At 40.9% G+C, this 16,140-nt stretch overlaps 1 protein-coding gene across 3 annotated transcripts in view; it reads left to right on the top strand.

The window, feature by feature from the left end:
* kiaa1328 (KIAA1328 ortholog) overlaps positions 1 to 16,140 on the top strand; it is a 189,484-nt gene that overhangs the window by 108,307 nt on the left and 65,037 nt on the right. For all 3 annotated transcript variants that reach the window (XM_072572945.1, XM_072572928.1, XM_072572938.1), the window contains one exon: positions 13,296 to 13,489. In XM_072572945.1, coding sequence (XP_072429046.1) covers positions 13,296 to 13,489 — 194 coding nt within the window. The remainder of the gene's footprint in view (positions 1 to 13,295; positions 13,490 to 16,140) is intronic.

The raw sequence follows: 16,140 nt of genomic DNA on the forward strand, positions 1-16,140 counted from the left end.
CTGTTGATGAAATTGCGCGGGTATCCGTTTTTGGCGAATACATTGTATAGGTGTTCTTCTTCCTCTTTTTGCAGTTCTGGTGTGCTGCAGTGTGTTGTGGCCCTTTTGAATAGTGTCTTGATGCAACTTCGTTTGTGTGTGTTGGGGTGGTTGCTTTCATAGTTCAGGACTTGGTCTGTGTGTGTGGCTTTCCTGTAAACCTTTGTGGTGAATTCTCCGTTCGGTGTTCTCTGTACCATCACGTCTAGGAATGGGAGTTGGTTATCCTTTTCTTCCTCTCTCGTGAATCGGATTCCTGTGAGGGTGGCGTTGATTATCCGGTGTGTGTTCTCTATTTCTGTGTTTTTAATGATTACAAAGGTGTCATCCACATATCTGACCCAGAGTTTGGGTCAATAGCCAACCTGCTGGACATACAGAACAGGCAACAGGACGTAGAACCTATCAACAAAGACTGCATACTCAAACTACTGGACCTGTGCCTCACCACACACTTCACATTCAACAACCAGATATACGAACAAGTCAGCGGAACATCCATAGGCTCACCGATCTCTGGACTCATAGCAGAAGCAGTAACGCAAAGGTTAGAACAAACAGTCTTACTGCAAATTCAACCCAAACTCTCGGTCAGATATGTGGATGACACCTTTGTAATCATTAAAAACACAGAAATATAGAACACACACCGGATAATCAACGCCACCCTCACAGGAATCCGATTCACGAGAGAGGAAGAAAAGGATAACCAACTCCCATTCCTATACGTGATGGTACAGAGAACACCGAACGGAGAATTCAGCACAAAGGTATACCGGAAAGCCACACACACAGACCAAGTCCTGAACTATGAAAGTAACCACCCCAACACACACAAACGAAATTGCATCAAGACACTATTCAAAAGGGCCACAACACACTGCAGCACACCTGAACTGCAAAAAGAGGAAGAAGAACACCTATACAATGTATTCGCCAAAAACGGATACCCGCGCAATTTCATCAACAGATGCCTAAGGGAAAGACAACAGAACGAGGACATGCCGCAACCCAAAGGACTAGCCACACTACCATACATCAGGAGCATATCCGAACTGACAGCCAGACTACTGCGACCACTAGGACTCATGACAGCACACAAACCAACAGCCACTCTCAGACAACAACTCACCAGAACGAAGGACCCGATACCCAGCATGAGCAAAACCAATGTAGTGTACAAAATCCCATGCAAGGACTGCACAAAACACTACATAGGACAAACAGGAAGACAGCTAACGATCCGCATCCATGAACACCAACTAGCCACGAAACGACATGACCAGCTATCCTTAGTAGCCACACACGCAGATGACAAGCAACATGAATTCGACTGGGACAACACCACTATTATAGGGCAAGCCAAACAGAGAACAGCCAGGGAATTCCTAGAGGCATGGCACCCATCCACAGATTCTATCAACAAACACATCGACCTGGACCCAATATACCGACCACTGCAGCGGACAGCTGGAACTGACAACCGGAAGCGGCAGAGACAAGCCACTATAAATGCCGGAGGAAACAGCACAGAAGCGCTTCACAGGAGGCTCCCAAGCACTGAGGATGTCACCTAGACAGGGGACAAAACGTTTGCAACACAAATTCCCAGCTTGGCGAACAGAACCACAACATATAATAACTAACTTCCTTAAATAATCCATTCAAGACATGATTTGTATCTGATGTTACATTAAAACTGTTGGTCTGCGAACCCAGCCATAATCAAGTCTCGGGTATCCTGAGAAACTAAACCCCTTTCCACCCTCAGCACAACATCGTGGACCAAAGGGCCTGTTCTGTGCTGTACTTTTCAATGTTTACTTTCGCTAAATCACCAACTAGTCTTAAGTGATTATAATACAAATTAAAAAATCTATGAGGCATGAACAATGAATGATGTGATTGCCAAGTTTATTTTTCCAGAAAACAATTTTTGTGTTTGTTATTGGAAAGACTTTTTTGATATCTGTTAGAGTTATGAATAAGCTTTTAAAAATATGAACACGTGTCAAAAATAAAAACGTGCATAGAAAATGAGTCCAGCAGTAAATGTTTGCAAGGGCCTGAAGCAACGATTACAGGCCATAGAACATAATACAGAACAATTGTGCTTTGCTATTAGCTGACTCAATAGAGAATAGACTTGGGTAATAGTATCCAAATAATACTGATTGTACTAAGTATTTCTCATAACACTCAATGTCCCGTACTCTTTGCTTACTGTGGAATGAGTGAGTTTATGATCTAGTGCCATCCCACATTTGTGAAATCAAAGGAGTACGTGTCTGTAAAATACAATCTGAAACATAAGGGATTTTTACTGTTCTACCCACAGATCCTGCACCGTGGCTGCATATAATAAAACAATGAGAGCAATCTTCCATAAGAAACAGGCAGGGAGACCATTTACAAGTGTAGTCACACTACTGAACCATGTTTCTCTTTAATAGATGCAATTGCAAAAGCCTGAACGACTTAAGTACTTCAGCACAATACATTCTGTAACATTCTGCTGAATCTCTTCTTTATCTTTTTTTTATATTTTTTTCATTGCATTTATATCATTTATATAAAGAATGTCCAATCTGTATAAACCTCCACTAAGTAGCTTTTTATGGTTCTATGTTGTTCATCTTTACTTCTATTATGTTAACCGCTTTCACTACAGCACAGATGAGCACGTTGACTTTTTTAATGAGCTCTTGTAGTGATTTTTAATAACCTGTGTATCTGCATATCAAATCTCTGTTCTTCAACAAAAGTAAAAGGCATTGGAAATCTGAAATCGAAACATACTCAGCTGATCTAGTAGTGTTTGTTCATTGTTTCTCACTCTTTGGAAGTTGCTAAACCTGCTGAGTATCTTCAATATTTTCTCTTTTTAAATCTCTGCACCTCTGTTTAACGTATTAATATGAAAGATGTGATCCTTTTCACAAGCTTAACAATTTCCATTTCATTTTGTAAAACATTGAACTGCATTTCTCATCTGTCTACCCACTTAACTAATCTATCTGTGCTCTCTTAAAGTCTTCAATTTCCTTATCACAATATGCTATACAAAATTTGATTGCATCTTGTCGTAAATAATGATACAATTAAAGCAAACTCTAGTCAAGCCAAATTCTATTTGCAGATGCACCACCTCTCAACAGCATGATTAATTCACAACTAGAATCAAGAACTTGATTGACTTGTTCCTTCATCTTCCAAAACCAGAAAGCATTTTGGCATTAGCTGCTAAAGAACAGTAGCAATCAATGGTTTGGTCATGCATTGGCTCATGGACACAAAATAACCAAAGTTTATGCCCAAGGGAGGTAGAATTTTTTTTTAGTATTGTAATGATTACATATCATATACAGCTAAAATTTTAAAAAAATTGGATCAAATGTAGTTTCAGTGATTTTGAATACAAATTTGCATTCAGATACCATCTTTTATTGCCAAAACACAGTACCTGTATTAGGACTTGCAACTGACGATTATAGTTTTTTTGTTAGGAAGTTATTTTTTTGTTAGGACGATTATAGTTTTTTTCTTCCTAATATGTATTTATAATTTATATATCATATGTCTATTAACAACCTTGTGTTCAGGACACAGTTTCAAAATTTACAGATGATGGAAACTTTAAGTTTTATGAATTTCAGAAGGTCAAAGAAAATTTGGTGGAATGGATGCGCAAGGTGAATTTTAATATTGCGAAACATGAAGTGATTCATTTTAATACAAAGATCAACACAATGTAAACTAAAGAGTAAGATTCTAAGGAGAATGCATAAGCAGAGGGACCTGAGTATATATGTGTCAAAATCATTGAAGGTGACAGGACTAGTTGAAAGAACAGTAAATAAGGATTAACATCTCTGGCTTTTGTCAATAGCTTCATAGATGAGAACAAGTTTCAACTTGAGTGTTGCATCCAGTTCTTGTCACCAAACCATGGCAAATATTCCCATTGATGGAAAAATTAAGAACAAGAAAGCGCATACTTAAGGTAATTGGCATAAGAAACAGGGAAAAGCTTTTTCACACAGTAGGTGGTTAGGATTTGGAATGCCCTGAGTGTCAGTTTGATGGAGACAAGTTCAATCAAGTGTTCAACAGGGAATTGGATTATTGTGTGGGGGAAAAAATGCAGGCTATCAAGCGAAGATGGGGGAATAGTAAGAGGTGAATTATTCCGTTTGGAGAGCCAGCACAGGTAGAATAGGCTGAATGGTATACTTTGGGCTGTAACCATGCATAACATGTCCATGTTTCAGCAGAGGAGGCACTGGATGTCTTAAAAGTCATTACCGTCATATTAAAACAGGCAGATTCGGAACAGATTGAGCAATTTAAAACAGGGCTTCCATGTGGAAATGTGGGCTATGGGATGGCAGAACTGTTTTTGACTATAATCTGTAACCCCCATGACCGGATGCATCCTTACTCTTTCATTAATATTAAACCATGGCATCAACCCTGTTCAATAAGGGGTGCAGGAAATCATGTGTGCTGGATGTACTAAAATAAGGTGCCAACCGAGTGAATGGTTCAACACCATGTTAATAGTGTGTGATAGAAAAAGTGATTCCACAAACAATGGATCAAATTCAAAGCTCTGCAGCCCCGCCACAACTAGCCATAAATAACAAGCTAATGGGCTGAAAAGGTCCCACAGACAGCTCCATTTCTCGAATGGCAAACTCAACATATCAGTGTAAAAAGCCAGACTGAAGTATTTGACGTAAATACTATGTGGATAATCCATCTTGGCCTCATCCTAAAGTTCTCATCTTTGCAGATGATGGTCTTTTGGCTAGTTTGATTCAGTCCATATGATATTAAAAAATAGCTGTAGTGACCAGATACATCAAAATCTATGGCCTCTAATAACATCCTCTCAGTAGTGTTGTGATACCTCCAATTTAAGGGGATATGCACTTGACGTATATGTATAATCAAGGAACCAGGGGTGTAAAGTACAATGTGACCTGGCAGTCAGTGAATGCCGCTGAGTGTACTTTTGGTTGCGTAATCCTAGAATAGACCTTTTTGTTGAGCTGTCCTTTTAAATATGATGACTATAACTATTAGTTGTAATCTTCACATAAGAGGAATCTACATGTACGTTTGTGTATAAATGAATGAAACACAGCAAGAAACAGCCTTGCTATCCCCATCTCAAAAAAGTATACTGTTTTGGGTACTGTTGGAGAGGAGGATAGTCTTGAAGAGGCAAATAGCAGCAGCAACCAGGTCTTCGGCATCGTGACCGGCTCTGCTGTAAAGCAGGAGTATGGCAAAGTTCAAGTGAGCAATTATGTTAAGGGACTGTCTAGTCAGGAGCAGGGACAGACATCGTTGCAATTGCAAGCAAGATTCCAGGACTGTGTGTTGCCTTCCTGGTGCCTGGTCAAAGATATCTAGGAGCAATTGCAGCAAATTCTCAAAGGGGAGCATGAACAGCTGGAATGGAACTGGACTTGCTATATAAGTATTGTGACGACAGGTAAGGTCAGAGGCTGAGGCATTCTGTTGTGAGTAACTCGCCTCCTGACTCCTCAGTTTGTTCACAATTTACGAGGCATAAATCAGAACTGTAATGGAGTAATCTCCACATGCCTGGATAAGTGTGCCTTAAAGTATACTCAAACAACTTGACACCATCAAGGATAAAGCATCTTGCTTATTAAATATTCACTCCATGGACTGACAAAGTATACGATAGGAATGGCACAAGTGTCTTTTCAAAGTATTTTCTAAACTAAAGGACATAAGAATTAGAGCTGGAGTAGGCTATTCACCCATTTGGGCTGGGTCCACTCCCACCATTTGCCTGCATTATGCCTGTATCCCTTGATGTTTATAACAAGTAAACTGAAGAAATTCCTCCAAATCCTAGACCTAAATGGCCTGCCCCTAATTCTGACACTCTGTCCCCGGCTGTAGAACCTCAGCCAGTGATAACAGCCTCCCTGCACCCACCCTGTTGCGCTCAAAACGAATTTTGTTTGTTTGAATGAAATCACCTCTCAACCCTCTAAACACCACAAAATATAGGCCCAGTTTATTTAACCTTTCTTCATTGCACAGTCCAAGAATTAGTTTGGTGGACTAGTTTGCTTGCCACCTTAAGATTTCATGTATTACCAAGCAAAAAGTAAAACATGTTAGAAGTTTGATCAGAGCAAATTCTGAAAATACTTAGTTTAGATAGCATCTGAAAAAGATAGAATATTTTATTTTCTTTCACACTAACTAAAAACCATCAAATATGAACCCATTAGTATGAAAATCAATGAAGCAAGGTGAGAATTAGGATGTGAGGGCAGAGCTGGGGTAACTAGAAGAGTAATGGTCAAACTGACAATGAAACAACTAAGACAACATATCTCCCATTAACCTGTTATTTATCTGAAATTCATTGTTTTGGATTTGGAACTGCCTTCCTAATAACACTGGTTGCATACACACCAGATAGGTATCCACAATTCAGGACTAAGCCGCACCACCACCTCAAGGGCAGTTAAGAACTAGCAACAAATGTTGCTCTTATTAACAATGCTCACATTCCTTGAAAGTGGAGAACCATTATTTAGATTACCATTATACAGCTGCTTTAAATACATAAAAGGAAGATCAGAAGCCAAAGTGACCACAGTCCCCTTGGAGGATGAGGCTGGGTAAGTAATAATTTGGAACCAGGAAAATACAGATGAATTGAACAAGTACTTCGCATCAGTCTTCACAGTAGAAAACACTAGCATTCCAAAATCACTAAAACTTCAAAGGGAAAAAAGGAGAGGAAATAAATACAACATCCATCCACTCGAGAAAAAGTGTTAGGGGAACTGTGGGACTAAATGAGGAGGTACCGGAGCTGGACTGGGGTGGACAAAGTTAAAAATCACACACACACCAGTTTATAGTCCAACAGGTTTATTTGGAAGCACCAGCTTTTGGAGTGCTGTTCCTTCAGGTGGTTCTGAAAGCTAATACTTTCAAATAACACTGTTGGGCTATAACCTGGTGTTGTGTGATTTTGAACTGTGGAACTAATAACCATTATGCCTCCTGGACCTCAAGTGATGTCTTAAAGGAAGTAGCTATAGAGATAATGTATGTGCTGGTTGTGCTCTTCAAGAAATCCTTGGACTTTGGAAAATTAGAGAATTAGAAAACTGCCATTGAAACATGTCTGTTTAAAAAAGGGATTCAAAAAACTAAGTTAACTCTAGGCTAGTCTTTTTATGTCTGTTCGTAGAATCATACAACAGAGGAGAGCTGTTCGGCCCATTGACTCTGCACTGATAATAACTATTCAGAATCTACAATAGTCCCACTCTACAGCGCCCACAGCATTGAATGTTATGACATTTCAGTTGCTCATCCAAGTCCTTTTTAAAGGTTGAGGTTTCGTGCCTCAACTACCAAGCAGTACATTGCACTGTTACTGGTAAAAGTTTAGTCTGTAATAAAGAAAGTACAGTATTAGCAGAGCATTGAGAAATACATAACGTCATCAAGCTTCAATTTCTGAGTTTTGAAGAAGGGACATTGGACCCAAAATGTTGATTCTGCTTTCTCACCACAGATGCTGCCAGACTTGCTGAGTTTCTTCAGTAGTTTCTGTTTTTGTGACCTGTAACTAGTGGTGTGCCATAATTTATTTACTTGGATGAAGAAAGTGAAGATAATCATAGAGCCACAGAGATGTACAGCATGGAAACAGACCCTTCGGTCCAACCCGTCCATGCCGACCAGATATCCCAACCCTATCTAGTCCCAACTGCCAGCACCTGGCCCATCTCCCTCCAAACCCTTCCTATTCATATACCCATCCATATGCCTCTTAAATGTTGCAATTGTACCAGCTTCCACCACATCCTCTGGCAGTTCATTCCATACACGTACCACCATCTACATGAAAACGTTGCCCTTTAGGTCTCTTTTATATCTTTCCCCTCTCACCCTAAACCTATGCCCTCTAGTTCTGGACTCCCCGACCCCAGGGAAAAGACTTTGTCTATTTATCCTATCCATGCCCCTCATAATTTTGTAAACCTCAGCCTCCGCGCTCCAGGGAAAACAGCCCCAGTCAGTTCAGCGTCTCCCTCCAGATCCTCCAACCCTGGCAACATCTTTTGTAAATCTTTTCTGAACCCTTTCAAGTTTCACAACATCTTTCCGATAGGAAGGAGACCAGAATTGCACGCAATATTCCAACAGTGGCCTAACCGATGTCCTGTACAACCGCAACATGACCTCCCCACTCCTGTACTCAATACTCTGACCAATAAAGGAAAGCATACCAAACGCTGCCTTCACTGTCCTATATGCCTGCGACTCCACTTTCAAGGAGCTATGAACCTGCACTTCGAGGTCTCTTTGTTCAGCAACACTCCCTAGGACTTTACCATAAAGTGTATAAATTCTGCTAAGATTTGCTTTCCCAAAATGCAGCATCTCGCATTTATCTGAATTAAACTCCATCTGCCACTTCTCAGCCCATTGGCCCATCTGGTCAAGATCCTGTTGTAATCTGGGATAACCCTCTTCGCTGTCCACTACATCTCCAATTTTGGTGTCATCTGCAAACTTACTAACTGTACCTCTTGTGCTCGCATCCAAATCATTTATGTGAATGACAAAAAGTAGAGGGCCAGCACTGATCCTTGTGGCACTCTATTGCCATAGGCCTTCAGTCTAAAAAACAACCCTCCACCACCACCCTCTGTCTTCTACCTTTGAGCCAATTCTGTATCCAAATGGCTAGTTCTCCCTGTATTCCATGAGATCAACCTTTGCTAATCAGTCTCCCATGGGGAACCTTGCCAAACACCTTACTGAAGTCCATATAGATCACATCTACTGCTCTGCCCTCATCAATCATCTTTGTTACTTCTTCAAAAAACTCAATCAAGTTCGTGAGACATGATTCCCCATGCACAAAGCCATGTTGACTATCCCTAATCAGTCCTTGCCTTTCCAAATACTTGTACATCCTGTCCCTCAGGATTCCCTCCAACAAACAACTTGCCCACCACAGAGGTCAGGCTCAACGGTCTATAGTTCCCTGGCTTGTCTTTACCATCCTTCTTAAACAGTGGCACCACGTTAGCCAACCTCCAGTCTTCCGGCACCTCACTTGTGACTATCAATGATACAAATATCTCAGCAAGAGGCCCAGCAATTACTTCTATAGCTTCCCACAGGGTTCTTGGGTACACCTGATCATGTCCTGGGGATTTATCCACTTTTATGCATTTCTAGACATCCAGCATTTCCTCCTCTGTAATCTGGACATTTTGTAAGATGTCACCATCTATTTCCCTACAGTCTATATCTTCCAGATCTTTTTCCACATTAAATACTGATGCAAAATATTCATTTTCTGTGGCTCCCCACAAAGGCCGCCTTGCTGATCTTTGAGGGGCCCTATTCTGTCCCTAGTTACCCTTTTGTCATTAATATATTTGTAAAAACCCTTTGGATTCTCCTTAATTCTATTTGCCAATGCTATCTCATGTCCCCATTTTGCCCTCCTGATTTCCCTCAAGTATCCTCCTACTTTCTTTATACTCTTCCAAGGATTCACTCGATCTATCCTGTCTATACCTGACATATGCTTCCTTCTTTTTCTTAACCAAACCCTCAATTTCTTTAGTCATCCAGCATTCCCTATAGCTACCAGTCTTCCATTTCACCCTGACAGGAATATACTTTCTCTGGATTCTTGTTATCTCATTTCTGAAGGCTTCCCATTTTCCAGCTGTCCTTTTACCTGCGAACATTTGCCTCCAATCAGCTTTCTCTAACTTAGAACACCAACTTTTAGATCTGGTCTATCCTTTTCCATCACTATTTTAAAACTAATAGAATTATGGTCACTAGCCCTAAAGTGCTCCCCCACTGACTCCTCAGTCACCTGCTCTGCCTCATTTCCCAAGAGTAGGTCAAGTTTTGCACCTTCTGTAGTAGGTACATCCACATGATGACTCAAACTTCCTCTCCATCTAAACCCTTAACACAATGGCAGTTCCAGTCTATGTCGGGAAAGTTAAAATCCCTTACCATAACCACCCTATTATTCTTACAGAGAACTGAGATCTCCCTACAAATTTGTAAAGATAGTATATTCCTGTTCGGGTGAAAGGAAAGGCTGGTAGGTATAGGGAATGCTGGGTGACTAGAGGAATTGAGGGTTTGGTTAAGAAAATGAAGGAAGCATATGTCAGGTATTGACAGGATAGAAAGAGTGAATCTTTAGAAGAGTATAAAGACAATAAGAGAATACTTGAGAGAAATCAGGAGGGCAAAAAACTCTTTTGAAGTTTTGGGGTGGCAAGGTGGCTCAGTGGTTAGCACTGCTGCCTCACAGCACCAGGGTCCCAGGTTTGCGTGGGTTTCCTCCGGGTGCTCCGGTTTCATCCCACAATCCAAAGATGTGCACGTCAGGTAAATTGGCCATGCTAAATTGTGGGAAAAACAATGACTGCAGATGCTGGAAACCAGATTCTGGATTAGTAATGCTGGAAGAGCACAGCAGTTCAGACAGCATCCGAGGAGCAGTAAAATCGACGTTTTGGGCAAAAGCCCTTCATTAGGAATAAAGGCAGAGGGCCTGAAGTGTGGAGAGATAAACTAGAGGAGAGTGGGGGTGGGGAGAAAGTAGCATGGAGTACAATAGGTGAGTGGGGGAGGGGATGAAGGTGATAGGTCGGGGTTGGGTGGAGTGGATAGGTGGAAAAGAAGATTGGCAGGTAGGACAAGTCATGGAGACAGTGCTGAGCTGGAAGTTTGGAACTAAGGTGAGGTGGAGGAAGGGGAAATGAGGAAACTGTTGAAGTCCACATTGATGCCCTGGGGTTGAAGTGTTCCGAGGCGGAAGATGAGGCATTCTTCCTCCAGGCGTATGGTGGTGAGGGAGCGGCGGTGAAGGAGGCCCAGGGCCTCCATGTCCTCGGCAGAGTGGGAGGGGGAGTTGAAATATTGGGCCACAGGGCGGTGTGGTTGATTGGTGCGGGTGTCCCGGAGATGTTCCCTAAAGCGCTCTGCTCGGAGGCATCCACTCTCCCCAATGTAGAAGAGACCACATCAGAAGTAACGGATACAATAAATGATACAATAAGTGGATGTGCAGGTAAAACTTTGATGGATGTAGAAGGCTCCTTTAGGGCCTTGGATGGAGGGGAGGGAGGTGGTGTGGGCGCAGGTTTTGCAGTTCCTGTGGTGGCAGGGGAAGGTGCCAGGATGGGAGGGTGGGTTGTCGGGGCGCGTGGGCAGTTGATACAGGGCCCGCCTTCCCCTGCCACTGCAGGAACTGCAAAATCTGCGCCCACACCACCTTCCTCCCCTCCATCCAAGGCCCTAAAGGAGCCTTCCACATCCATCAATGTTTTGCCTGCACATCCACCAATATCTTTTATTGTATCCGTTGCTTCTGATGCGGTCTCCTCTACACTGGGGAGACTGGCCGCCTCGTAGCAGAGCGCTTTAGGGAACATCTCTGGGACACCCGCACCAATCAACCACATCGCCCTGTGACCCAACATTTCAACTCTCCCTCCCACTCTGCTGACGACATGGAGGTCCTGGGCCTTCCTCACCGCTGCACCCTCACCACCAGACGCCTGGAGGAAGAACGCCTTGAATTTACTCAGTGACCCAGAATAAACAGTCCTCTGTGATAAAGAATTTCACCAATTAACAACGTTCAAAAGAAATTCCTCCTCATCTGTCTTAAATGTGTAACACCTTATACTGAGATTGTGTCCTCTGGTACTAGACTCTCCCACAAGGGAAAATCATCTTTCCACATCCATCCTGTCACATCGTCGAAGAATCCTATATGTTTCAATAAAGTTGCCCGTCATTCTTCTATATTTTAACAAGTACAATCCAATCTCCTCAACCTTCCCTCATAAGACAGTCCCTCCATGCCTGGTATCAGCCCTGGTCTGTTTCCAACACAAGCATATCTTTCCTTCGATAATGGGCCCATAACTGTTAAGGTTATTGGGAAATGGCGGGGAAGTGGAGTTGAGGGTAATGAGATCAGACCTTAATGTGTTATCAGCTTCCAAATCCATGCCTATCTTTTCTCTAATTCTGTGTTTGAATTCTGCCTATCGGGTCCTGACTACGTGTACTGAAACTATCCTTATTGAAATAACAAATGACACTCCCTGTGACTGATGTAAGCTATCCTTCCTCAAGCTTCCCACCCTACATGCAACCTTTAGCGTGCCGCTCTGACGCTCACGTGAGCGGAGCTTCTATTGCCTGTTTCCATTCTTGTCTGTTCAACCACACCCTGAGAATAACCCATAATGGCTTCTCTTCCCATTATTGCCTGCCCTATCTTCCAAGGATCTATTCTTGGACCTTACCTTCAGTTTTCGCCATCACCTGTTGCCCATCAGCAATGCTCCCAAATATCAGTATCAGTTTCTACATGCTGATCATGTGCAGTCTTTCCTCACCATCCAGATTTTCATAATCCAGCAATACCTCAATCTTAATAAAAATCTTGTTTTGTCCAATCCATAAATGGCTTTAATCCTTCCTATATTACTCACCTCTTCAACCATATAAGCCTTTGAGATGATGGCACTGCTTGAATTCCAGCCTCTTGTACATGCCTAACTTTACTTGCTTGTAATTAGTATGCTGTAGAATATCTGCCATAAATCTCTTTGCCTCACCACATATCACTCTCTAAGATGCTCCTTAAAAACTGACACTTCTGTCAGTTCTCTTAATATCATCGATGTCACTTGTGTTCTAGTTTAATAACACGCCAGTGAAGTGCCTTAAGATGTTTTCTAAAATTAAAAGTGCTGAATTGTTGTTGCAGTGTGTGGAGCACTGCACCGTTGCTGTACTTTGGAAGAGATAGTAAACCTAGGCCCCATTTGTCCTCTTGGACAGGCAGAAATTATTCTGTGACACTAATTAGTGGTCATGGGCATTCTCCCAATGTCATGCCTGATATTTATTTCTGAACTATCTTTTCTGAAATTGGATTAGCTGGTTATTTGGCGAGAGATAAAAAATGCAGATGTTGGAATCCAACAAAACATACAAATATTAGTTGCTGGGTTTTTACTATTACAATATTCCAAAATTTGTTTATCTTCTGCAAAGTGCTTTGGAACCTTGAAGGCATGATAGGTGCTTATCCAAATGCAAATACCTCTTATTTTTTCTCTATTTAAACTTCAAGATATGAGGCTAAGAATTGATTACTTTTTTTGCAGGTATTTGAGATCAGAGGATGATCTTTTTCATGGTAATTTGCAACATCAGGAAAGGAACATCAAAGCATCGATGACAGAACCATGGGAAAGATTAAGTGCTGGAAACAAAGTTTTAGAACCTTTTAATGCAGAATTGGATGCCTTTAGGTGTACAGCCTCTTTATACCCTACTTGTGCTCAAAATAAAGAAACAGGTATCTATTTTATACTTGCACATAACATTCGGTATGTAGACTCTTCTGTAATTTGTGTTGAAAATTATAATTTTGCAAAATACAAATTTGCATGAACTATTTGAAATTGATGTTTAAAAAAAATCATATTTCAGAAGTGCTAATTCCATGAAAGATACTGTTCTTCCATTGATAAGTATTGAATAACACAAGTGCAAGGATGCAGAATTTTATAATGTTTGGCTGTCTCAATTTTCCATTAATCAACTCCCAATTGTTGTTCCTCAAAAAAACCTCCCATTCCATTACTGGAAGCATAACTTTGTATCTTATGGATTTCTTTTCAGTTATAGGGGAAGACAGAGAATGAAATGTGGTTTTGACCTGTATCCAATGCTTATCAATATAATTCTGATGCTTTAGCTAAGTTGTTTTTCTTTGTTTCCATTACTTTTGGGGCGGGGGGAAAGAAATTTGTCACCTTCAATCTGGATAAGTTGGACTGAAGGGTCTGTTTCCGTGCTGTATGACTCTTGGTTGCTCAAACATGACCTTTCCTTAAAAAAAATCACATCAATTTTGAATTTATGTTCTCTTTTGTTTACACAATTCATGAAAAGTAATGTACTTACATACAACCCATGTGCCTCTGCATAATTAAGGAATTGATTGTAATTCCTGCACTCTCAAAGAAGTACATTTTGAGTAGCATCAAGTCTCTTCATATTTAGTTCTTGTTCCAGAAGTGCCATCCTAGCCCAATGGTAGCACTCTTACGTGTTGACTCTGAAGTTTGTGTATTAAAGCTCTGCTTAGTGATTAAAAACACATAATCTGGGTTGATACTTTTTCATGTTTCTGAAGGAGTGTTGTACTGTTGGAGATGGCATTATCGCGATGAACAGTTAAACTGAGACATTCCTGATTGTTTACAACTACCTGAACAATCCTGAAATAACGCCACAGAGGCTGGTATTACATCCTCAAGTCACCCTTTATTTGCACGTGGAGAGTCTTTGACACTGATCCAACTTCCTCAGAGCCAGCTCTGAGTGAATTGAAACTCTGACGCTCCCCTGACTGAGCTCATTACAATCACTACAAATCCCATTTTACCATAAGAAGATCCTACTAAGATAACCAATTTTAATGCTCAACTAACACCATCAAAATGATTTATTGGTCAAGTTGTTTGTGCACAAATGTAGTAATAGCATTTCTGCACAAAAGAACAATGTCTACACCTTCTAAGGCAATTTGCTGGTTGTGAAGCTTTTTGAGATGTCCAAAAGATGTGATAAGTGCTGCATAAATGCTTAATTTTTTTCTTGTTCCTTGTCACTCTTTTAAGGAAAACCTTTAACACTATTTCTTCTTCAGTTTTTGCTCATATTTTCATATGGATGAATTGTTAATTGAGAATGAAATTAAAGGATATAAGGAGTTGATTCAATTTGGAGTTAAGGCTGCAATCAGATCAACCATGGTCTTGTCAATGATAAAGTAGGCAGAGAGGCTGAATGGTCTATTGCTCCTAATTCTCTGCTTAGGTATCTCTAATAACAGAAACAAAAATAGAAGTTGCTGGTAAAACTCAGCAGGCCTGGCAGTATCTGTGAAGAGAAATCAGAGTGAATGTTTCAGCCTTCAGTGACCCTCCCTCCATTCTGATTTCTCATCATAGATGCAGCCAGACTTGCTAAGCTTTTCTAGCAACTTCTGTTTTTGTTTGATTTATAGCATTCACAGTTCTTTCATTTATTCTTTTATTTAAGTATCTCTAATCATGTTTCTTTCCCTCCCATATTTCCACAATGGCCTCAACCAAGTATCATATAAAAATGCATGTTCTTAGTGATGATACCAACTGTCCCCTTCCTCCTTTTGTGCTGGTTAACTAGTGTTGAGCTTCAGTTTTCTCAACACTAGTTGTAAATGTGCTATTGATTTGAAGCTTTGTCCTGTCTCCAGCTTGAACCTGACTGCACACAAGCTCAGAGCCACAGTCAGCTGTACGTCCAACCTCATGTCTTCTGTAGTATAACGACAGACTACTTTCAGCTCTATAATATTACCCATCTCATCCCTCTGTCAGACCACATACTCCTGAAACCATCGACAATGTTGATCGCCTCTCTGTTTAGTTACTCTGATGTTCTAGCTGCCTTTCTGTCATTCATTCTGTGTACAATTTGGCTCATCCAAAACTTTGTTTCCTGTATGCTATTCTGTACCAGTTATCACTCATCACCCTTATGACACAATTATAGAAATTTAGAAGACAGAAAGAAGCCATTCAGCCCATTTGTTTTTTAAATGAACCGGCTGGAAAAGAGCTGTTTTGTTGAAATACAGTTTCCTGCTCTTGGGTCCATTGCCTAGTTAGTTATGGCAATTCAAGTGCAAATAGCAGTAATTATAAATGGGATTTGGGTTTCAGCCAATGAGTTCCTGGCCCTCGTTACTATCTAGATGGAATTTTCTCTTTTCAGCTCCCCTCTAATCCTTGCAACAATTTATTTAGACATAATTGCTTAGTTATAAACTCGCTGCTAAAGGAAGCAGTTCCCACCTATTGATTCTATTGAGGCTCCTTGTTTTCATTGAATTAAATCATCCTTCTGCTTCCTGTTTTCCAAACAAAGCATGATCAGACTTTGCAATTTTTCCTC

The sequence above is a fragment of the Chiloscyllium punctatum genome, chromosome 1 (genome assembly GCF_047496795.1).
Source record: "Chiloscyllium punctatum isolate Juve2018m chromosome 1, sChiPun1.3, whole genome shotgun sequence".
NCBI lineage: Eukaryota > Metazoa > Chordata > Chondrichthyes > Orectolobiformes > Hemiscylliidae > Chiloscyllium > Chiloscyllium punctatum.